Genomic DNA, 24,037 nt, shown 5'->3' with positions numbered 1-24,037 from the left:
TTTAAACTTTCCATCTCAGTTCTCTTTAAAATGGAACATTCAGTTCTCTTTAAAATAACAGCATCTCAGTTCTCTTCTGGGAAGTTCTCTTTTCCATCTCAGTTCTCTTTGGAACATCTGTTCTCTTTAAAATAACACATCCAGTTCTCTTTAAAATTTCCACGCAGTTCTCTTTGGAACATCGCAGTTCTGCTTTAAAATAACACCTCCAGTTCTCTTTAAAATAACACATCTCAGTTCTCTTTAAAATAACACATCTCTGGGAAGTTCTCTTTAAAATGGACACATTGTTCTCTTTAAAATAACAGCCTCCAGTTCTCTTTGGGAACACATTTCCAGTTCTCTATTAAAATGGAACATTGCTCTTTAAAATAACAGCCTCCACTCTTCTGGGAAGGCATTTCCACTTTAGAAAGTAACACATTGTTCTCTTTAAAATAACAGCATCTCAGTTCTCTTTAAACTTTCACATCTCAGTTCTCTTTAAAATAACACATTCAGTTCTCTTTAAAATAACAGCATCTCACTCTTTAAAATAACACATCTCAGTTCTCTTTAAAATAACCACTCAGTTCTCTTTAAACTATCACATCTCAGTTCTCTTTAAAATAACACATCTCAGTTCATCTTTAAAATAACACATCTCAGTTCTCAACACATCTCAGTTCTCTTTAAAAAACTGGATCTCAGTTCTCTTTAAAATAACACATCTCAGTTCTCTTTAAAATAACACTTCAGTTCTCTTTAAACCCACCACTCAGTTCTCTTTAAAATAACACATCTCAGTTCTCTTTAAAATAACACATCTCAGTTCTCTTTAAAATAACACATCTCAGTTCTCTTTAAAATCACATCTCAGTTCTCTTTAAAATAACACATCTCAGTTCTCTTTAAAATAACACATCTCATCTCTTTAAAATAACACATCTCAGTTCTCTTTAAAATAGCACATCTCAGTTCTCTTTAAAATGATCATCTCAGTTCTCTTTAAAGCCAACACATCTCAGTTCTCTTTAAAATAACACATCTCAGTTCTCTTTAAAATAACACATCTCAGTTCTCTTTAAAATAACACATCTCAGTTCTCTTTAAAATGAACACTGTGAACTCTCTTTGGTGAACAAAGTCATCTTTGCATTTACAAGGAACCAAGATCTTTTTCCAAAATTCCCACAATGCACTCTAGGATTTTACAAAGTGCAGGACAAGCCATTCCATCAGAATGCATTATTGGACAGCTAGACATGCCTACTGCTATTTTGGAAGCTATTCAATTGCATTTAGTTTAAATTTGAGACATTTTAATTGTAATCAGAAGATACTATACACATTTGATTGGTAACAGAATACACTACATTACCAAACGTGTGTGGACATCTGCTCATCTCAACATCTCATTCTAAAATCATAGGCATTAATTTTGAGTTGGTCCCCCCTTTGCTGCTATAACAGCCTCCACTCTTCTGGGAAGGCTTTCCACTAGATGTGGGAACATTGCTGCTATAACAGCCTCCACTCTTCTGGGAAGGCTTTCCACTAGATGTTGGAACATTGCTGCTATAAACAGCCTCCACTCTTCTGGGAAGGCTTTCCACTAGATGTTGGAACATTGCTGCTATAACAGCCTCTACTCTTCTGGGAAGGCTTTCCACTAGATGAGAACATTGCTACTATAACAGCCTCCACTCTTCTGGGAAGACTTTCCACTAGATGTTGGAACATTGCTGCTATAACAGCCTCCACTCTTCTGGGAAGGCTTAAAACTAGATGTTGGAACATTGCTGCTATAACAGCCTCCACTCTTCTGGGAAGCTTTCCACTAGATGTTGGAACATTGCTGCTATAACAGCCTCCACTCTTCTGGGAAGACTTTCCACTAGATGTTGGAACATTGCTGCTATAACAGCCTCCACTCTTCTGGGAAGACTTTCCACTAGATGTTGGAACATTGCTGCTATAACAGCCTCCACTCTTCTGGGAAGGCTTTCCACTAGATGTTGGAACATTGCTGCTATAACAGCCTCCACTCTTCTGGGAAGGCTTTCCACTAGATGTTGGGACATTGCTGCTATAACAGCCTCCACTCTTCTGGGAATGCTTTCCACTATATGTTGGAACATTGCTGCTATAACAGCTGGGTCTAAAACCTAAAACATGATGACTTAATTTGTTCAGTTAGCACACCTCATCCAGTTCCGTAATCACAGTCAACACACTAAGATTTTAGAGAGAGTAGTTAGGTTAATATTATAGAATATAACAGAGTAGCTAGGTTAATATTATAGAATATAACAGAGTAGCTAGGTTAATATTATAGAATATAACAGAGTAGCTAGGTTTATATTAAGGAATATAACAGAGAAGCTAGGTTAATATTATAGAATATAACAGAGTAGCTAGGTTAATATTATAGAATATAACAGAGTAGCTAGGTTAATATTATAGAATATAAGAGAGTGGCTAGGTTAATATTATAGAATATAACAGAGTAGCTAGGTTAATATTATAGAATATAACAGAGTAGCTAGGTTAATATTATAGAATATAACAGAGTGGCTAGGTTAATATTATAGAATATAACAGAGTAGCTAGGTTAATATTATAGAATATAACAGAGTGGCTAGGTTAATATTATAGAATATAACAGAGTAGCTAGGTTAATATTATAGAATATAACAGAGTGGCTAGGTTAATATTATAGAATATAACAGAGTAGCTAGGTTAATATTATAGAATATAACAGAGTAGTTAGGTTAATATTATAGAATATAACAGAGTGGCTAGGTTAATATTATAGAATATACCAGAGTGGCTAGGTTAATATTATAGAATATAACAGAGTGGCTAGGTTAATATTATAGAATATAACAGAGAATATATAGAATATAACAGAGTAGCTAGGTTAATATTATAGAATATAACAGAGTAGCTAGGTTAATATTATAGAATATAAGAGAGTGGCTAGGTTAATATTATAGAATATAACAGAGTAGCTAGGTTAATATTATAGAATATAACAGAGTAGCTAGGTTAATATTATAGAATATAACAGAGTAGCTAGGTTAATATTATAGAATATAACAGAGTGGCTAGGTTAATATTATAGAATATATAGTTAATATTATAGAATATAACAGAGTGGCTAGGTTAATATTATAGAATATAACAGAGTAGCTAGGTTAATATTATAGAATATAAGTTAGTTAATATTATAGAATATAACAGAGTTAGGTTAATATTATAGAATATAACAGAGTAGCTAGGTTAATATTATAGAATATAACAGAGTGGCTAGGTTAATATTATAGAATATAACAGAGAATATATAGAATATAACAGAGTGGCTAGGTTAATATTATAGAATATAACAGAGTGGCTAGGTTAATATTATAGAATATAACAGAGAATATATAGAATATAACAGAGTAGCTAGGTTAATATGATATATTAATAACATATATAATATTATATCATGGTTTCCTTAGTTGTACTGGGAGGACCACGCACCATGTTGGTTATTGTATCAATATTTGCGCCGTTTTAACTTAATTTATTTTAACCGACAAAAAACGATCCAAATTGTACCGAAACTTCCTCTAGTGTTTTTATTTTTATACGGTATGACTTTTCTTGCATAAAAACTGTGGATGGAAACGTGGTTATTGAAATAGAAAATATATTTGTCCCAAATTCATTGGAACTGGACCTGTGATTCTAAACAAATGTATATTTGAAACAATGCCGTTGTGATCATTTTTAAGAATGGTTTGGCAACTGTTTTATAAACCAGATAACTGTGTGTTTTACAGACCTGATAACTGTGTGTTTTATAAACCTGATAACTGTGTGTTTTATAGACCTGATAACTGTGTGTTTTATAAACCTGATAACTGTGTGTTTTATAGACCTGATAACTGTGTGTTTTATAGACCTGATAACTGTGTGTTTTATAAACCTGATAACTGTGTGTTTTACAGACCTGATAACTGTGTGTTTTACAGACCTGATAACTGTGTGTTTTACAGACCTGATAACTGTGTGTTTTTTAAACCTGATAACTGTGTGTTTTATAAACCAGATAACTGTGTGTTTTATAGACCTGATAACTGTGTGTTTTATAAACCAGATAACTGTGTGTTTTATAAATCTGATAACTGTGTGTTTTATAGACCTGATAACTGTGTGTTTTATAGACCTGATAACTGTGTGTTTTATAAATCCGATAACTGTGTGTTTTATAAATCTGATAACTGTGTGTTTTATAAATCCGATAACTGTGTGTTTTATAGACCTGATAACTGTGTGTTTTATAAATCCGATAACTGTGTGTTTTATAAATCTGATAACTGTGTGTTTTATAGACCTGATAACTGTGTGTTTTATAGACCTGATAACTGTGTGTTTTATAAATCTGATAACTGTGTGTTTTATAAATCTGATAACTGTGTGTTTTATAGACCTGATAACTGTGTGTTTTATAGACCTGATAACTGTGTGTTTTATAAATCTGATAACTGTGTGTTTTATAGACCTGATAACTGTGTGTTTTATAGACCTGATAACTCGGAGTGTCTAAATATTTTTGAAACTGAATGTTATCAGATACCCAACCAAAACCTAATATTAAATAAAGGGAACATGAGTTTACAAATCATTTTTTGAAACGTTTTTAATTTTTTAAACATTTTTTATGCAACACCCAATTCCCTGTGTGAAAAAGTTATGTCCCCATGACACTCAATAATTGGTCGTGCCACCTTTAGCTGCAATGACTGCAACCAACCACTTCCTGTAGTTGTTTATCAGTCTCTCACAATGACTGCAACCAACCACTTCCTGTAGTTGTTGATCAGTCTCTCACAATGACTGCAACCAACCACTTCCTGTAGTTGTTGATCAGTCTCTCACAATGACTGCAACCAACCACTTCCTGTAGTTGTTGATCAGTCTCTCACAATGACTGCAACCAACCACTTCCTGTAGTTGTTGATCAGTCTCTCACAATGACTGCAACCAACCACTTCCTGTAGTTGTTGATCAGTCTCTCACAATGACTGCAACCAACCACTTCCTGTAGTTGTTGATCAGTCTCTCACAATGACTGCAACCAACCACTTCCTGTAGTTGTTGATCAGTCTCTCACAATGACTGCAACCAACCACTTCCTGTAGTTGTTGATCAGTCTCTCACAATGACTGCAACCAACCACTTCCTGTAGTTGTTGATCAGTCTCTCACAATGACTGCAACCAACCACTTCCTGTAGTTGTTGATCAGTCTCTCACAATGACTGCAACCAACCACTTCCTGTAGTTGTTGATCAGTCTCTCACAATGACTGCAACCAACCACTTCCTGTAGTTGTTGATCAGTCTCTCACAATGACTGCAACCAACCACTTCCTGTAGTTGTTGATCAGTCTCTCACAATGACTGCAACCAACCACTTCCTGTAGTTGATCAGTCTCTCACAATGACTGCAACCAACCACTTCCTGTAGTTGATCAGTCTCTCACAATGACTGCAACCAACCACTTCCTGTAGTTGTTGATCAGTCTCTCACAATGACTGCAACCAACCACTTCCTGTAGTTGATCAGTCTCTCACAATGACTGCAACCAACCACTTCCTTCAATGACTGCAACCAACCACTTCCTTAGTTGATCAGTCTCTCACAATGACTGCAACCAACCACTTCCTGTAGTTGTTGATCAGTCTCTCACAATGACTGCAACCAACCACTTCCTGTAGTTGATCAGTCTCTCACAATGACTGCAACCAACCACTTCCTGTAGTTGTTGATCAGTCTCTCACAATGACTGCAACCAACCACTTCCTGTAGTTGTTGATCAGTCTCTCACAATGACTGCAACCAACCACTTCCTGTAGTTGATCAGTCTCTCACAATGACTGCAACCAACCACTTCCTGTAGTTGATCAGTCTTTCACATGACTGCAACCAACCACTTCCTGTAGTTGTTGATCAGTCTCTCTTGACTGCAACCAACCACTTCCTGTAGTTGATCAGCTCACAATGACTGCAACCAACCACTTCCTGTAGTTGATCAGTCTCTCACAATGACTGCAACCAACCACTTCCTTAGTTGATCAGTCTCTCACAATGACTGCAACCAACCACTTCCTGTAGTTGTTGATCAGTCTCTCACAATGACTGCAACCAACCACTTCCTAGTTGTTGATCAGTCACTCACAAGACCCTGGTTCAACCAACCACTTCCTGTTGATCTCAGTGCTACAATGACTTCAACCAACCACTTCCTGTAGTTGATCAGTCTCTCACAATGACTGCAACCAACCACTTCTCAGTTGTTGATCAGTCTCTCACAATGACTGCAACCAACCACTTCCTGTAGTTGATCAGTCTCTCACAATGACTGCAACCAACCACTTCCTGTAGTTGATCAGTCTCTCACAATGACTGCAACCAACCACTTCCTGTAGTTGATCAGTCTCTCACAATGACAGCAACCAACCACTTCCTGTAGTTGTTGATCAGTCTCTCACAATGACTGCAACCAACCACTTCCTGTAGTTGTTCAGTCTCTCACAATGACTGCAACCAACCACTTCCTGTAGTTCAGTGATCAGTCTCTCACAATGACTGCAACCAACCACTTCCTGCAGTTGATCAGTCTCACAATGACTGCAACCAACCACTTCCTGTGGTTGATCAGTCTCTCACAATGACTGCAACCAACCACTTCCTGTAGTTGATCAGTCTCTCACAATGACTGCAACCAACCACTTGCAGTTGATCAGTCTCTCACAATGACTGCAACCAACCACTTCCTGTAGTTGATCAGTCTCTCACAATGACTGCAATCAACCACTTCCTGTAGTTGTTCACTCAGACCCTGGTTGAGTGGCAACCAACCACTTCCTGTAGTTGATCAGTCTCTCACAATGACTGCAACCAACCACTTCCTGGTGATCAGTCTCTCACAATGACTGCAACCAACCACTTCCTGTAGTTGATCAGTCTCTCACAATGACTGCAACCAACCACTTCCTGTAGTTGTTGATCAGTCTCTCACAATGACTGCAACCAACCACTTCCTGTAGTTGTTGATCAGTCTCTCACAATGACTGCAACCAACCACTTCCTGTAGTTGTTGATCAGTCTCTCACATCGCCGTGGAGGAATTTTTTCCCACTCTGGCATGAAAAACGAATTTAACTCAGCTACATGTGTGGGTTTTCAAGCATAAACTGCTTGTTTCAAGTCCTGCCACAACATCTCAATTGGGATTAGGTTTGGCCTTTGACAAGGCCATTACAAAACCTCATGTGTTGCTTTTAGCCATTTCCATGGAGACTTGATTGTGTGTTTTGGATCATTGTCTTTCTGCAGGACCCAGCAGGGCTTCAGCTCACAGATGGCCCGACATTCTCCTGTACAATTCTCTGACCCAAAATGTTTTAAAGATACTGTTCACAGCACTCGGGCTCCTGAGTGGTTCAGCGGTCTAAGGCACTGCATCTCAGTGCTAGAGGCGTCACTACAGACCCTGGTTCAGCGGTCTAAGACACTGCATCTCAGTGCTAGAGGATTCACTACAGACCCTGGTTCAGTGGTCTAAGACACTGCAGTGGTCTAAGACACTGCATCTCAGTGCTAGAGGATTCACTACAGACCCTGGTTCAGCGGTCTAAGACACTGCATCTCAGTGCTAGAGGAGTCACTACAGACCCTGGTTCAGTGGTCTAAGGCACTGCATCTCAGTGCTAGAGGCGTCACTACAGACCCTGGTTCAGCGGTCTAAGGCACTGCATCTCAGTGCTAGCGGCGTTACTACAGACACCCTGGTTCGAATCCAGGCTGTATCTCAACTGGCTGGACATGATTGGGAGTCCCATAGGGCGGCACACAATTGGCCCAGCATCGTCTGGGTTCGGTCGGTGTAGGCCATCATTGTAAATAATAATTTGTTCTCAACTGACTTGCCTAGTTAATTATTATAATATTTTTTTTAAGATGTGGAAAAAGTCCCAGGTTAAAAAAAAGAAGTTTGGCTCCCGTTTCATCTCTTCATTCATCATCATAATGAATATAGGCTGCCTGTTCATAATATTTTCACATCAGACTATTCTCAATTCTTGTAATCTTGTTTTTAAGTTGACATTTATATAGGCCTATGTGTGTACTGCAGTTAGTTCCACTGATATCCTGGCTGTGATCCAGTAAAACAGAGGCCTGTTGTGACCTGTGCAACGGCATGGCATGACGTTCTAATTCAGAGCTGTAGCCTATAGTTTATTGTGTGTGTGTGTGTGTGTGTTGTGTAGGCTGTGAGTCGCTTGTGAAATGCACAAGCCATGAATTTACGTTGTAAAGAAATGGTCAGTGAAATCAGGTGTTAATGGTGTAATCCTACGTTTCAATTAGGATTTTAGCGATTCAATTTCTGCCCACCCACCAATGGGTTTCTGGCTACGCTACTGCAGCTTACCTATAGGAGGTGTGGTACAGGGCTGGTAGGTGGGTCTTCACAGACTCCACCCATGAACACAATACTAGGCTGTGATTGGGCACAAGACAGGAAATGCTGAGCAGACCGGGAGGATCTGAGGAAAAAAAGAGGAGAAATGATGATCACGTGATCAACACCAGGAGAACTACATCTCAAAGCTGTATCTCTGTATGTCGATGCTGTATCTCTGTATGTCGATGCTGTATCTCTATGTCGATGCTGTATCTCTGTATGTCGATGCTGTATCTCTATGTCGATGCTGTATCTCTGTATGTCGATGCTGTATCTCCGTAAGGTGATGCTGTGTCTCTGTATGTCGATGCTGTATCTCTGTATGTCGATGCTGTATCTCTCTATGTCGATGCTGTATCTCTATGTCGATGCTGTATCTCTGTATGTCGATGCTGTATCTCTGTATGTCGATGCTGTATCTCTGTATGTCGATGCTGTATCTCTGTATGTCGATGCTGTATCTCTGTATGTCGATGCTGTATCTCTGTATGTCGATGCTGTATCTCTGTATGTCGATGCTGTATCTCTGTATGTCGATGCTGTATCTCTGTATGTCGATGCTGTATCTCTATGTCGATGCTGTATCTCTGTATGTCGATGCTGTATCTCTGTATGTCGATGCTGTATCTCTGTATGTCGATGCTGTATCTCTGTATGTCGATGCTGTATCTCCGTAAGGTGATGCTGTGTCTCCGTATGTCGATGCTGTCTCTCTATGTCGATGCTGTATCTCTATGTCGATGCTGTATCTCTGTATGTCGATGCTGTATCTCTGGATGTCGATGCTGTATCTCTGTATGTCGATGCTGTATCTCTGTATGTCGATGCTGTATCTCTGTATGTCGATGCTGTATCTCTGTATGTCGATGCTGTATCTCTGTATGTCGATGCTGTATCTCTGTATGTCGATGCTGTATCTCTGTATGTCGATGCTGTATCTCTGTATGTCGATGCTGTATCTCTATGTCGATGCTGTATCTCTGTATGTCGATGCTGTATCTCTGTATGTCGATGCTGTATCTCTATGTCGATGCTGTATCTCTGGATGTCGATGCTGTATCTCTGAATGTCGATGCTGTATCTCTGTATGTCGATGCTGTATCTCTATGTCGATGCTGTATCTCTATGTCGATGCTGTATCTCTGTATGGCGATGCTGTATCTCTATGTCGATGCTGTATCTCTGAATGTCGATGCTGTATCTCTGAATGTCGATGCTGTATCTCTGAATGTCGATGCTGTATCTCTGTATGTCGATGCTGTATCTCTGGATGTCGATGCTGTATCTCTGTATGTCGATGCTGTATCTCTGTATGTCGATGCTGTATCTCTGGATGTCGATGCTGTATCTCTGAATGTCGATGCTGTATCTCTGTATGTCGATGCTGTATCTCTGTATGTCGATGCTGTATCTCTGTATATCGATGCTGTATCTCTGTATGTCGATGCTGTATCTCTAATATATCGATGCTGTATCTCTGTATGTCGATGCTGTATCTGTAGTCATGTGTGCATACTCTGTATATCGATGCTGTATCTCTGTATGTCGATGCTGTATCTCTATGTCGATGCTGTATCTCTATGTCGATGCTGTATCTCTGTATGTCGATGCTGTATCTCTGTATGTCGATGCTGTATCTCTGTATGTCGATGCTGTATCTCTATGTCGATGCTGTATCTCCGTATGGCGATGCTGTATCTCTATGTCGATGCTGTATCTCTATGTCGATGCTGTATCTCTGTATGTCGATGCTGTATCTCTGTATGTCGATGCTGTATCTCTATGTCGATGCTGTATATCTATGTCGATGCTGTATCTCTGTATGTCGATGCTGTATCTCTATGTCGATGCTGTATCTCTATGTCGATGCTGTATCTCTATGTCGATGCTGTATTTCTGTATGTCGATGCTGTATCTCTATGTCGATGCTGTATCTCTGTATGTCGATGCTGTATCTCTGTATGTCGATGCTGTATCTCTATGTTGATGCTGTATCTCTGTATGTCGATGCTGTATCTCTGTATGTCGATGCTGTATCTCTGTATGTCGATGCTGTATCTCTATGTCGATGCTGTATCTATATGTTGATGCTGTATCTATATGTCGATGCTGAGATACAGCATACAGGATAGAGGGGAGAGTGAGAGGGAGGAGGGGGGAGGATAGAGGGGAGAGTGAGAGGGAGGAGGGGGGAGGATAGAGGGGAGAGTAGAGGGAGAGTGAGAGGGAGGATAGAGGGGAGAGGGAGGAGGAGGGGAGGGGGAGGAGGGAGAGGGGGATGGGGAGAGAGAGGGAGGATAGAGGGGAGAGGGGGAGGAGGGAGGGAGAGATAGAGGGGAGAGTGAGAGGGGGAGGGGGAGGATAGAGGGGAGGGGGGAGGAGTGAGAGGGGGAGGAGGGAGGATAGAGGGGAGAGTGAGAGGGGGAGGGGGGAGGATAGAGGGGAGAGGAGAGGGAGGAGGGGGAGGGAGGAGGGGGAGAGGAGAGGGAGGAGGGGGAGGGGAGAGTGAGAGGGAGGGAGGGGGGAGGAGGAGGATAGAGGGGGGGAGAGGTGAGAGGGAGGAGGGGGGAGGATAGAGGGAGAGAGGGAGAGGATAGAGGGGAGAGTGAGAGGGAGGAGGGGGATGATGAGAGGGGAGAGTGAGAGAGGGAGGATAGAGGGGAGAGAGAGAGGGAGGGAGGGGGAGGATAGAGGGGAAAGTGAGAGGGAGGAGAGGGGAGGAGGAGGAGAGTGAGAGGGAGGGAGGGGGGAGAGGCGGAGGATAGATGGGACAGTGAGAGGGAGGAGGATAGAGGGGAGAGTGAGAGGGAGGAGATAGGGGAGGATAGAGGGGGGGAGAGTGAGAGGGGGAGGATAGAGGGGAGAGTGAGAGGGAGGAGGGGGAGGATAGAGGGGAGAGTGAGAGGGGAGGAGGAGGGAGAGTGAGAGGGAGGAGGGGGAGGATAGAGGGGAAAGTGAGAGGGAGGATAGAGGGGGGAGAGGGAGGAGAGGGAGGATAGAGGGGAGAGTGAGAGGGAGGGGAGAGGGGGAGGATAGGAGGGGGAAAGTGAGAGGGAGGAGGGGGAGGATAGGGAGGGGAGAGATAGAGGGAGAGGGAGGGAGGAGGGGAGGATAGAGGGGGGAGTGAGAGGGGGAGGAGGGGGAGGATGAGAGGGAGGAGGAGGAGGGAGGATAGAGGGGACAGTGAGAGGGAGGAGAGGGGAGGAGGGAGAGGAGGGAGGTAGAGGGGAGAGTGAGAGGGAGGAGGGGGGGAGGAGGAGGGAGGAGGAGGGGGAGGAGGAGAGGGGGAAAGTAGAGGGAGAGGGAGGAGGGGGAGGATAGAGGGAGAGTGAGAGAGGAGGAGGAGGAGGATAGAGGGAGAGTGATAGAGGGAGAGTGAGAGGAGGAGGGGGGAGGATAGAGGGAGAGTGAGAGGGAGGAGGAGGGAGGATAGAGGGGAGAGTGAGAGGGAGGAGGAGAGGGAGGAGGAGGGAGGATAGAGGAGGGGGAGAGGTGAGGGAGAGGGGGAGGAGGGAGAGGGGGGAGGAGGGAGGATAGAGGGGAGAGTGAGAGGGAGGAGGATAGAGGGAGAGAGGGGGAGGGAGGGAGGATAGGATGAGAGGGTAGGAGGGGAGAGTGAGAGGGAGGAGGAGGGAGGATAGAGGGAGAGTGAGGAGGGAGGGAGGATAGAGGGGGAGAGGGAGGAGAGGGAGGAGGAGGGAGGATAGAGGGAGAGTGAGAGGGAGGAGGAGGGAGGATAGAGGGGAGAGTGAGAGGGAGGAGAGGGAGGATAGAGGGGAGAGTAGAGGGAGAGGGAGGATAGAGGGGAGAGTGAGAGGGAGGAGGAGGATAGAGGGAGAGTGAGAGGGAGGAGGAGGGAGGGAGGATAGAGGGGGTGAGAGGGGAGGAGGAGGGAGAATGAGAGGGAGGATAGAGGGAGAGTGAGAGGGAGGAGGAGGGAGGATAGAGGGGAGAGTGAGAGGGAGGATAGAGGGGAGAGTGAGAGGGAGGAGGAGGGAGGATAGAGGGGGGAGGATAGAGGGAGAGTGAGAGGGAGGATAGAGGGAGAGTGAGAGGGAGGATAGAGTGGAGACTTACATCCTAGCCTGAGTCTGGTGGTCTGGATGAGGAGTCCCTGCTCGTCATGGCAGCTGTAGTTACCCTCGGCAGCGTGTTCTGCGTGCACGAGGACCAGATGACCGCCTGATGTCACTCGGTGCTGCCATGGCAACACGGACCTCTCGTTCAGTCGCCACTCCACTGACGTCCTAAAGAGACATGACATCATGATGTTTACTGGTAGTCAGACAACTACACACAACTACAGTCACAGTTACTAACAGTCAGAGAAAATAAACAGCCACACACTAACTGCACAGGGCCAGTGAAATGGCAGGGACATGGCCTTACTCTAAGTCAAAGGGTACTCCTCCTCCAGGTAGAGGACAATATGTCCGAAATTAAATTCACATACTGATACAGACTGCCCCCTAGTGTATCATACCTGTCCAGCTGTAATACAGACTGCCCCCTAGTGTATCATACCTGTCCAGACCCTCTAGAGAACATACTGATACAGACTGACCCCTAGTGTATCATACCTGTCCAGCTGTAATACAGACTGCCCCCTAGTGTATCATACCTGTCCAGACCCTCTAGAGAACATACTGATACAGACTGACCCCTAGTGGATCATACCTGTCCAGTCCCTCTAGAGAATCAAATCAAATCAAATCAAATTTATTTATATAGCCCTTCGTACATCAGCTGATATCTCAAAGTGCTGTACAGAAACCCAGCCTAAAACCCCAAACAGCAAACAATGCAGGTGTAAAAGCACAGTGGCTAGGAAAAACTCCCTAGAAAGGCCAAAACCTAGGAAGAAACCTAGAGAGGAACCGGGCTATGTGGGGTGGCCAGTCCTCTTCTGGCTGTGCCGGGTAGAGATTATAACAGAACATGACCAAGATGTTCAAATGTTCATAAATGACCAGCATGGTCGAATAATAATAAGGCAGAACAGTTGAAACTGGAGCAGCAGCACAGTCAGGTGGACTGGGGACAGCAAGGAGCCTTCATGTCAGGTAGTCCTGGGGCACGGTCCTAGGGCTCAGGTCAGTTGAAACTGGAGCAGGAGCATGGCCAGGTGGACTGGGGACAGCAAGGAGTCCTCATGTCAGGTAGTCCTGGGACATGGTCCTAGGGCTCAGGTCCTCCGAGAGAGAAAGAAAGAGAGAAGGAGAGAATTAGAGAACGCACACTTAGATTCACACAGGACACCGAATAGGACAGGAGAAGTACTCCAGATATAACAAACTGACCCTAGCCCCCGACACATAAACTACTGCAGCATAAATACTGGAGGCTGAGACAGGAGGGGTCAGGAGACACTGTGGCCCCATCCGAGGACACCCCCGGACAGGGCCAAACAGGAAGGATATAACCCCACCCACTTTGCCAAAGCACATCCCCCACACCACTAGAGGGATATCTTCAACCACCAACTTACCATCCTGAGACAAGGCCGAGTATAGCCCACAAAGATCTCCGCCACGGTACAACCCAAGGGGGGCAACCCAGACAGGCCGACCACAACAGTGAATCAACCCACCCAGGTGACGCACCCCCCAGGGACGGCACGAGAGAGCCCCAGCAAGCCAGTGACTCAGCCCCGTAACAGGGTTAGAGGCAGAGAATCCCAGTGGAAAGAGGGGAACCGGCCAGGCAGAGACAGCAAGGGCGGTTCGTTGCTCCAGAGCCTTTCCGTTCACCTTCCCACTCCTGGGCCAGACTACACTCAATCATATGACCCACTGAAGAGATGAGTCTTCAGTAAAGACTTAAAGGTTGAGACCGAGTTTGCGTCTCTGACATGGGTAGGCAGACCGTTCCATAAAAATGGAGCTCTATAGGAGAAAGCCCTGCCTCCAGCTGTTTGCTTAGAAATTCTAGGGACAATTAGGAGGCCTGCGTCTTGTGACCGTAGCGTACGTGTAGGTATGTACGGCAGGACCAAATCAGAAAGGTAGGTAGGAGCAAGCCCATGTAATGCTTTGTAGGTTAGCAGTAAAACCTTGAAATCAGCCCTTGCTTTGACAGGAAGCCAGTGTAGAGAGGCTAGCACTGGAGTAATATGATCAAATTTTTTGGTTCTAGTCAGGATTCTAGCAGCCGTATTTAGCACTAACTGAAGTTTATTTAGTGCTTTATATGGGTAGCCGGAAAATAGAGCATTGCAGTAGTCTAACCTAGAAGTGACAAAAGCATGGATTAATTTTTCTGCATCATTTTTGGACAGAAAGTTTCTGATTTTTGCAATGTTACGTAGATGGAAAAAAGCTGTCCTCGAAATGGTCTTGATATGTTCTTCAAAAGAGAGATCAGGGTCCAGAGTAACGCCGAGGTCCTTCACAGTTTTATTTGAGACGACTGTACAACCATTAAGATTAATTGTCAGATTCAACAGAAGATCTCTTTGTTTCTTGGGACCTAGAACAAGCATCTCTGTTTTGTCCGAGTTTAATAGTAGAAAGTTTGCAGCCATCCACTTCCTTATGTCTGAAACACATGCTTCTAGCGAGGGCAATTTTGGGGCTTCACCATGTTTCATTGAAATGTACAGCTGTGTGTCATCCGCATAGCAGTGAAAGTTTACATTATGTTTTCGAATAACATCCCCAAGAGGTAAAATATATAGTGAAAACAATAGTGGTCCTAAAACAGAACCTTGAGGAACACCGAAATGTACAGTTGATTTGTCAGAGGACAAACCATTCACAGAGACAAACTGATATCTTTCCGACAGATAAGACCTAAACCAGGCCAGAACATGTCCGTGTAGACCAATTTGGGTTTCCAATCTCTCCAAAAGAATGTGGTGATCGATGGTATCAAAAGCAGCACTAAGGTCTAGGAGCACGAGGACAGATGCAGAGCCTCGGTCCGATGCCATTAAAATGTCATTTACCACCTTCACAAGTGCCGTCTCAGTGCTATGATGGGGTCTAAAACCAGACTGAAGCATTTCGTATACATTGTTTGTCTTCAGGAAGGCAGTTAGTTGCTGCGCAACAGCCTTCTCTAAAATCTTTGAGAGGAATGGAAGATTCGATATAGGCCGATAATTTTTATATTTTCTGGGTCAAGGTTTGGCTTTTTCAAGAGAGGCTTTATTACTGCCACTTTTAGTGAGTTTGGTACACATCCAGTGGATAGAGAGCCGTTTATTATGTTCAACATAGGAGGGCCAAGCACAGGAAGCAGCTCTTTCAGTAGTTTAGTTGGGATAGGGTCCAGTATACAGCTTGAAGGTTTAGAGGCCATGATTATTTTCATCATTGTGTCAAGAGATATAGTACTAAAACACTTGAGCGTCTCTCTTGATCCTAGGTCCTGGCAGAGTTGTGCAGACTCAGGACAACTGAGGTTTGGAGGAATACGCAGGTTTAAAGAGGAGTCCGTAATTTGCTTTCTAATAATCATAATCTTTTCCTCAAAGAAGTTCATGAATTTATCACTGCTAAAGTGAAAGTCATCCTCTCTTGGGGAATGCTGCTTTTTAGTTAGCTTTGCCACAGTATCAAAAGGAATTTCGGATTGTTCTTATTTTCCTCAATTAAGTTAGAAAAATAGGACGATCGAGCAGCAGTAAGGGCTCTTCGGTACTGCACGGTACCGTCCTTCCAAGCTAGTCGGAAGACTTCCAGTTTGGTGTGGCGCCATTTCCGTTCCAATTTTCTGGAAGCTTGCTTCAGAGCTCGGGTATTTTCTGTGTACCAGGGAGCTAGTTTCTTATGAGACATTTTTTAGTTTTTAGGGGTGCAACTGCATCTAGGGTATTGCGCAAGGTTAAATTGAGATCCTCAGTTAGGTGGTTAACGGATTTTTGTCCTCTGGCGTCCTTGGGTAGGCAGAGGAGTCTGGAAGGGCATCAAGGAATCTTTGTGTTGTCTGTGAATTTATAGCACGACTTTTGATGTTCCTTGGTTGGGGTCTGAGCAGATTATTTGTTGCAATTGCAAACGTAATAAAATGGTGGTCCGATAGTCCAGGATTATGAGGAAAAACATTAAGATCCACAACATTTATTCCATGGGACAAAACTAGGTCCAGCGTATGACTGTGACAGTGAGTGGGTCCAGAGACATGTTGGACAAAACCCACTGAGTCGATGATGGCTCCAAAAGCCTTTTGGAGTGGGTCTGTGGACTTTTCCATGTGAATATTAAAGTCACCAAAGATTAGAATATTATCTGCAATGATTACAAGGTCTGATAGGAATTCAGGGAACTCAGTGAGAAACGCTGTATATGGCCCAGGAGGCCTGTAAACAGTAGCTATAAAAAGTGATTGAGTAGGCTGCATAGATTTCATGACTAGAAGCTCAAAAGACGAAAACGTCATTTTTTTTTTTTTTGTAAATTGAAATTTGCTATCGTAAATGTTAGCAACACCTCCGCCTTTGCGGGGATGCACGGGGATATGGTCACTAGTGTAGCCAGGAGGTGAGGCCTCATTTAACACAGTAAATTCATCAGGCTTAAGCCATGTTTCAGTCAGGCCAATCACATCAAGATTATGATCAGTGATTAGTTCATTGACTATAATTGCCTTTGAAGTAAGGGATCTAACATTAAGTAGCCCTATTTTGAGATGTGAGGTATCATGATCTCTTTCAGTAATGACAGGAATGGAGGTGGTCTTTATCCTAGTGAGATTGCTAAGGCGAACACCGCCATGTTTAGTTTTGCCCAACCTAGGTCGAGGCACAGACACGGTCTCAATGGGGATAGCTGAGCTGACTACACTGACTGTGCTAGTAGGAGACTCCACTAAGCTGGCAGGCTGACTAATAGCCTGCTGCCTGGCCTGCACCCTATTTCATTGTGGAGCTAGAGGAGTTAGAGCCCTGTCTATGTTGGCAGATAAGATGAGAGCACCCCTCCAGCTAGGATGGAGTCCGTCACTCCTCAGCAGGTCAGGCTTGGTCCTGTTTGTGGGTGAGTCCCAGAAAGAGGGCCAATTATCTACAAATTCTATCTTTTGGGAGGGGCAGAAAACAGTTTTCAACCAGCGATTGAGTTGTGAGACTCTGCTGTAGAGCTCATCACTCCCCTAACTGGGAGGGGGCCAGAGACTCTGCTGTAGAGCTCATCACTCCCCTAACTGGGAGGGGCCAGAGACTCTGCTGTAGAGCTCATCACTCCCCTAACCGGGAGGGGGCCAGAGACTCTGCTGTAGAGCTCATCACTCCCCTAACTGGGAGGGGGCCAGAGACTCTGCTGTAGAGCTCATCACTCCCCCTAACTGGGAGGGGGCCAGAGACAATTACTCGATGCCGACACATCTTTCTAGCTGATATGCACGCAGAAGCTATGTTGCGCTTGGTGATCTCTGACTGTTTCATCCTAACATCGTTGGTGCCGACGTGGATAACAATATCTCTATACTCTCTACACTCGCCAGTTTTAGCTTTAGCCAGCACCATCTTCAGATTAGCCTTAACGTCGGTAGCCCTGCCCTCTGGTATACAGTGTATGATCGCTGGATGATTCGCTTTAAGTCTAATACTGCGGGTAATGGAGTCGCCAATGACTAGAGTTTTCAATTTGTCAGAGCTAATGGTGGGAAGCTTCGGCGTCTCAGACCCCGTAACGGGAGGAGTAGAGACCAGAGAAGACTCGGTCTCTGACTCCGACCCGCTGCTTAATGGGGAAAACCGGTTGAAAGTTTCTGTCTGCTGAATGAGCGACACCGGTTGAGCGTTCCTACAGCATTTCCTTCCAGAAACCGTGAGAAAGTTGTCCGGCTGCGGGGACTGTGCGAGGGATTTATACTACTATCTGTACTTACTGGTGGCACAGACGCTGTTTCATCCTTTCCTACACTGAAATTACCCTTGCCTAACGATTGCGTCTGAAGCTGGGCTCGTAGCACAGCTATCTCGCCGTAAAGGCGAGCACAGCGGCTGCAATTAGAAGGCATCATGTTAATGTTACTACTTAGCTTCGGCTGTTGGAGGTCCTGACGAATCGTGTCCAGATAAAGCGTCCGGAGTGAAAAAGTTGAGGAAAAAATAAATATATGAACGGTAATTAAAAAGTGAAACCCGTAAAGTTGTCAGGTAGCAAAATAGGTTGGCAACAAAACGCACAGCAATTCGAAAACAAGCCTGCAAGTTGTGACCGGAAATGACGTATCCACAATGTTCTCACAATGCATCTCAGAACATACTGATACAGACTGACCCCTAGTGTATCATACCTGTCCAGACCCTCTAGAGAACATACTGATACAGACTGACCCCTAGTGTATCATACCTGTCCAGCCCCTCTAGAGAACATACTGATACAGACTGACCCCTAGTGTATCATACCTGTCCAGACCCTCTAGAGAACATACTGATACAGACTGCCCCCTAGTGTATCATACCTGTCCAGACACTCTAGAGAACATACTGATACAGACTGACCCCTAGTGTATCATACCTGTCCAGCTCTAATACAGACTGACCCCTAGTGTATCATACCTGTCCAGACCCTCTAGAGAACATACTGATACAGACTGCCCCCTAGTATATCATACCTGTCCAGACCCTCTAGAGAACATACTGATACAGACTGACCCCTAGTGTATCATACCTGTCCAGACCCTCTAGAGAACATACTGATACAGACTGACCCCTAGTGTATCATACCTGTCCAGCCCCTCTAGAGAACATACTGATACAGACTGACCCCTAGTGTATCATACCTGTCCAGACCCTCTAGAGAACATACTGATACAGACTGCCCCCTAGTGTATCATACCTGTCCAGACACTCTAGAGAACATACTGATACAGACTGACCCCTAGTGTATCATACCTGTCCAGCTCTAATACAGACTGACCCCTAGTGTATCATACCTGTCCAGACCCTCTAGAGAACATACTGATACAGACTGCCCCCTAGTATATCATACCTGTCCAGACCCTCTAGAGAACATACTGATACAGACTGACCCCTAGTGTATCATACCTGTCCAGACCCTCTAGAGAACATACTGATACAGACTGACCCCTAGTGTATCATACCTGTCCAGCCCCTCTAGAGAACATACTGATACAGACTGACCCCTAGTGTATCATACCTGTCCAGACCCTCTAGAGAACATACTGATACAGACTGCCCCCTAGTGTATCATACCTGTCCAGACACTCTAGAGAACATACTGATACAGACTGACCCCTAGTGTATCATACCTGTCCAGACCCTCTAGAGAACATACTGATACAGACTGACCCCTAGTGTATCATACCTGTCCAGACCCTCTAGAGAACATACTGATACAGACTGACCCCTAGTGTATCATACCTGTCCAGCCCCTCTAGAGAACATACTGATACAGACTGACCCCTAGTGTATCATACCTGTCCAGACCCTCTAGAGAACATACTGATACAGACTGCCCCCTAGTGTATCATACCTGTCCAGACACTCTAGAGAACATACTGATACAGACTGACCCCTAGTGTATCATACCTGTCCAGCTCTAATACAGACTGACCCCTAGTGTATCATACCTGTCCAGACCCTCTAGAGAACATACTGATACAGACTGCCCCCTAGTATATCATACCTGTCCAGACCCTCTAGAGAACATACTGATACAGACTGACCCCTAGTGTATCATACCTGTCCAGACCCTCTAGAGAACATACTGATACAGACTGACCCCTAGTGTATCATACCTGTCCAGACCCTCTAGAGAACATACTGATACAGACTGACCCCTAGTGTATCATACCTGTCCAGACCCTCTAGAGAACATACTGATACAGACTGCCCCCTAGTGGATCATACCTGTCCAGCTGTAATACAGACTGACCCCTAGTGTATCATACCTGTCCAGCTGTAATACAGACTATCATACCTGTCCAGTGCGTCTCTACACAGCAGCGTGACGTTGGACCCTATCCTCCCGTACTGTACATCTGAAACTAGACAGGGAGAGAGAGAGACATGTTAGATATTGTGTATGCAGTTTGTAGCTTCTGTTAACAGTGGTTTAAACAGTCCGTTCTCCCATCATAAGTCTTCAGTCTAGTCAGGATTTGCAAGCTACAGAACTACTGTTTGCAGCCGTATATACAGGGCCTTCAGAGAGTAGTCACACCCCTTGACTTATTCCACATTTTGTTGTGTTACAGCCTGAATTTAAAATGGTTTAAAAATGTTTTTTTTTCTTACTTATCTACACACCCCATAATGACAAAGTAAAGAAAATATCTAAAAACATTGAAAATGAAATACAGATATATCTAATTTACATACAGCAAATATTCACACCCCTGAGTCAATACTTTGTAGAAATACCTTTGGCACCAATTACATTTTTGAGTCATCTTGGGTATGTCTGTTTCAGCTTTGCAGTTCTTCATTTGGGGATTTTTTTTCTCATTCTTCTTTGTAGATTTTCTCAAACTCTGTTAAGTTAGATGGGGAGCGGTGGTGAACAGCAATCTTCAAGTCTTTCCACGTACTCTCAATAAGTCTATGCTTTGGCTGGGCCACTCACACACTTTCACATTCTTGTCCTGAAGCCATTCCAGCATTGCTTTGGCTGTATGCTTGGGGTCATAGTTCTGTTGGAATGTAAATCTTCACCCCAGTCTAAAGTCGTTTGTACTCTGAAGCAAGTTCTCATCGAGGATTTGCCTGTATTTGGTTCCATTCATTGTTCCCTCCATCCTTACCAGTCTCCCAGTCCCTGAAACTGCCAGCACCACGCTTCACGGTAGGGTTGGTGTTAGACGGGTGATGAGCTGTGTCTGGTATTCTCCAGTCATAGGCGCTTTGCATTCATTAGAGCTCTCTCTCTGTCTCTGTCTCTGTCTCTGTCTCTGTCTCTCTCTCTCTCTCTCTCTCTCTCTCTCTCTCTCTCTCTCTCTCTCTCTCTCTCTCTCTCTCTCTCTCTCTCTCTCTCTCTCTCTCTCTCTCTCTCTCTCTCTCTCTCTCTCTCTCTCTCTCTCTCTCTCTCTCTCTCTCTCTCTCTCTCTCTCTCTCTCTCTCTCTCTCTCTGGACTGTAGAGGGCCTGCGGTACCTAGGGGTCTGCTTCAATGTCCACATTCACCGTCTGCAGAACAGCATTGTTTGCAAACCCACAACGTTCTTCACATTTCTGCCTCAACTCCAAGAGAGCGGGATCTCTGCCATATCAATACAGGGGGGAACGTCCGTCTCTGTGTGTGTCTCTGTGTGTGTCTCTGTGTGTGTGTGTGTTTTGTTATCCTGATATCTGCTGGCTGGATAAAATAGAACACTGTATAAGAACTTAATAATAAATACTAGAATTACTATATGGAAAAAAAAATCGATTTTAATCCATTTTGAATTCAAGCTGTAACACAACAAAATGTGGAACAAGTTAAGGAATCCTTTCTGAAGTTAAGGGCTATGAATCCTTTCTGAAGTTAAGGGGTATGAATCCTTTCTGAAGTTAAGGGGTATGAATCCTTTCTGAAGTTAAGGGGTATGAATCCTTTCTGAAGTTAAGGGGTATGAATCCTTTCTGAAGGCCCTGTAGGTAGCTGGGTCTGTTACTCAGAACAGAATACAGTAGGGCTGATGGGTTTAGTTGCTCCAACTGGACCAGTCTGTTACTCAGAACAGAATACAGTAGGGCTGATGGGTTTAGTTGCTCCAACTGGACCAGTCTGTTACTCAGAACAGAATACAGTAGGGCTGATGGGTTTAGTTGCTCCAACTGGACCAGTCTGTTACTCAGAACAGAATACAGTAGGGCTGATGGGTTTAGTTGCTCCAACTGGACCAGTCTGTTATTCAGAACAGAATACAGTAGGGCTGATGGGTTTAGTTGCTCCAACTGGACCAGTAACTTTTGCCGACATAAGAAGAACAGAAACTCTAGTGCTCTCGAGCATGAGCAGTGCATAACATCTTTTTTAAATAAAACAAGTGTGCAATTTTATACAGTATGAGCCTTTCACAGAGTCACATGCTTACATTCATGTTAGTTTTCGATTATGGGGTTATGGGTTAGAGGTTGGGGTCAGGAGTTAAGGTTACCCTCATTGGTCTATATCTCTGATTGGGTGTTGATGGTAGACAGGGCAGGATGGGTAATAGTTATGGGTAGTGGTTAGGGTAGGGGGTAGGGGTCAAAGGTCAGAGTTTAGGGTTACCTTCATTGGTCCATATCTCTGATAGGGTGTTCACAGAGGAGGAGGAAAGGAGGAGGAGGAGGAGACCAATGACTATCAGACCACCGGGACAGGACACGAGACCGGGCATCTGGGGAGAGACAGAGAGACAACCTGAGGACAGGACACGAGACCGGGCATCTGGGGAGAGACAGAGAGACAACCTGAGGACAGGACACGAGGCCGGGCATCTGGGGAGAGACAGAGAGACAACCTGAGGACAGGACACGAGACCGGGCATCTGGGGAGAGACAGAGAGACAACCTGAGGACAGGAGGCATCTGGGAGAGAGACAGAGAGACAACCTGAGGACAGGACACGGGCCGGGCATCTGGGGAGAGACAGAGAGACAACCTGAGGACAGGACACGAGACCGGGCATCTGGGGAGAGACAGAGAGACAACCTGAGGACAGGACACGAGACCCGGGCATCTGGGGAGAGACAGAGAGACAACCTGAGGACAGGACACGAGACCGGGCATCTGGGGGAGAGACAGAGAGACAACCTGAGGACAGGACACGAGACCGGGCATCTGGGGAGAGACAGAGAGACAACCTGAGGACAGGACTGAGACCGGGCATCTGGGGAGAGACAGAGAGACAACCTGAGGACAGGACACGAGACCGGGCATCTGGGGAGAGACAGAGAGACAACCTGAGGACAGGACACGAGACCGGGCATCTGGGGAGAGACAGAGAGACAACCTGAGGACAGGACACGAGACCGGGCATCTGGGGAGAGACAGAGAGACAACCTGAGGACAGGACACGAGACCGGGCATCTGGGGGAGAGACAGAGAGACAACCTGAGGACAGGACACGAGACCCGGGCATCTGGGGAGAGACAGAGAGACAACCTGAGGACAGAACACGAGACCGGGCATCTGGGGAGAGACAGAGAGACAACCTGAGGACAGAACACGAGACCGGGCATCTGGGGAGAGACAGAGAGACAACCTGAGGACAGGACACGAGACCGGGCATCTGGGGAGAGACAGAGAGACAACCTGAGGACAGGACACGAGACCGGGCATCTGGGGAGAGACAGAGAGACAACCTGAGACAGAACACGCAGAGCCGGGCATCTGGGGAGAGACAGAGAGACAACCTGAGGACAGGACACGAGACCGGGCATCTGGGGAGAGACAGAGAGACAACCTGAGGACAGGACACGAGACCGGGCATCTGGGGAGAGACAGAGAGACAACCTGAGGACAGGACACGAGACCGGGCATCTGGGGAGAGACAGAGAGACAACCTGAGGACAGGACACGAGACCGGGCATCTGGGGAGAGACAGAGAGACAACCTGAGGACAGGACACGAGACCGGGCATCTGGGGAGAGACAGAGAGA

The 24,037-nt window shown here is 45.0% G+C and overlaps 1 protein-coding gene across 1 annotated transcript in view; it reads right to left on the bottom strand.

Moving 5' to 3' along the window:
* Positions 1 to 24,037, bottom strand: part of LOC118379548 (interleukin-11 receptor subunit alpha-like) — a 68,421-nt gene that overhangs the window by 25,279 nt on the left and 19,105 nt on the right. The window contains exons 2-6 of the mRNA XM_052524881.1: positions 22,666 to 22,774; positions 20,393 to 20,459; positions 12,579 to 12,748; positions 8,469 to 8,583; positions 3,586 to 3,596 (exon numbers count right to left, since the gene is read on the bottom strand). Coding sequence (XP_052380841.1) covers positions 3,586 to 3,596; positions 8,469 to 8,583; positions 12,579 to 12,748; positions 20,393 to 20,459; positions 22,666 to 22,774 — 472 coding nt within the window. The remainder of the gene's footprint in view (positions 1 to 3,585; positions 3,597 to 8,468; positions 8,584 to 12,578; positions 12,749 to 20,392; positions 20,460 to 22,665; positions 22,775 to 24,037) is intronic.

Source organism: Oncorhynchus keta, chromosome 9 (genome assembly GCF_023373465.1).
Source record: "Oncorhynchus keta strain PuntledgeMale-10-30-2019 chromosome 9, Oket_V2, whole genome shotgun sequence".
In the NCBI taxonomy this organism is placed as follows: Eukaryota; Metazoa; Chordata; class Actinopteri; order Salmoniformes; family Salmonidae; genus Oncorhynchus; species Oncorhynchus keta.
The sequence above is the reverse complement of the archived record's forward strand: the minus strand, read 5'-3'. Positions and strand labels throughout refer to the sequence as shown.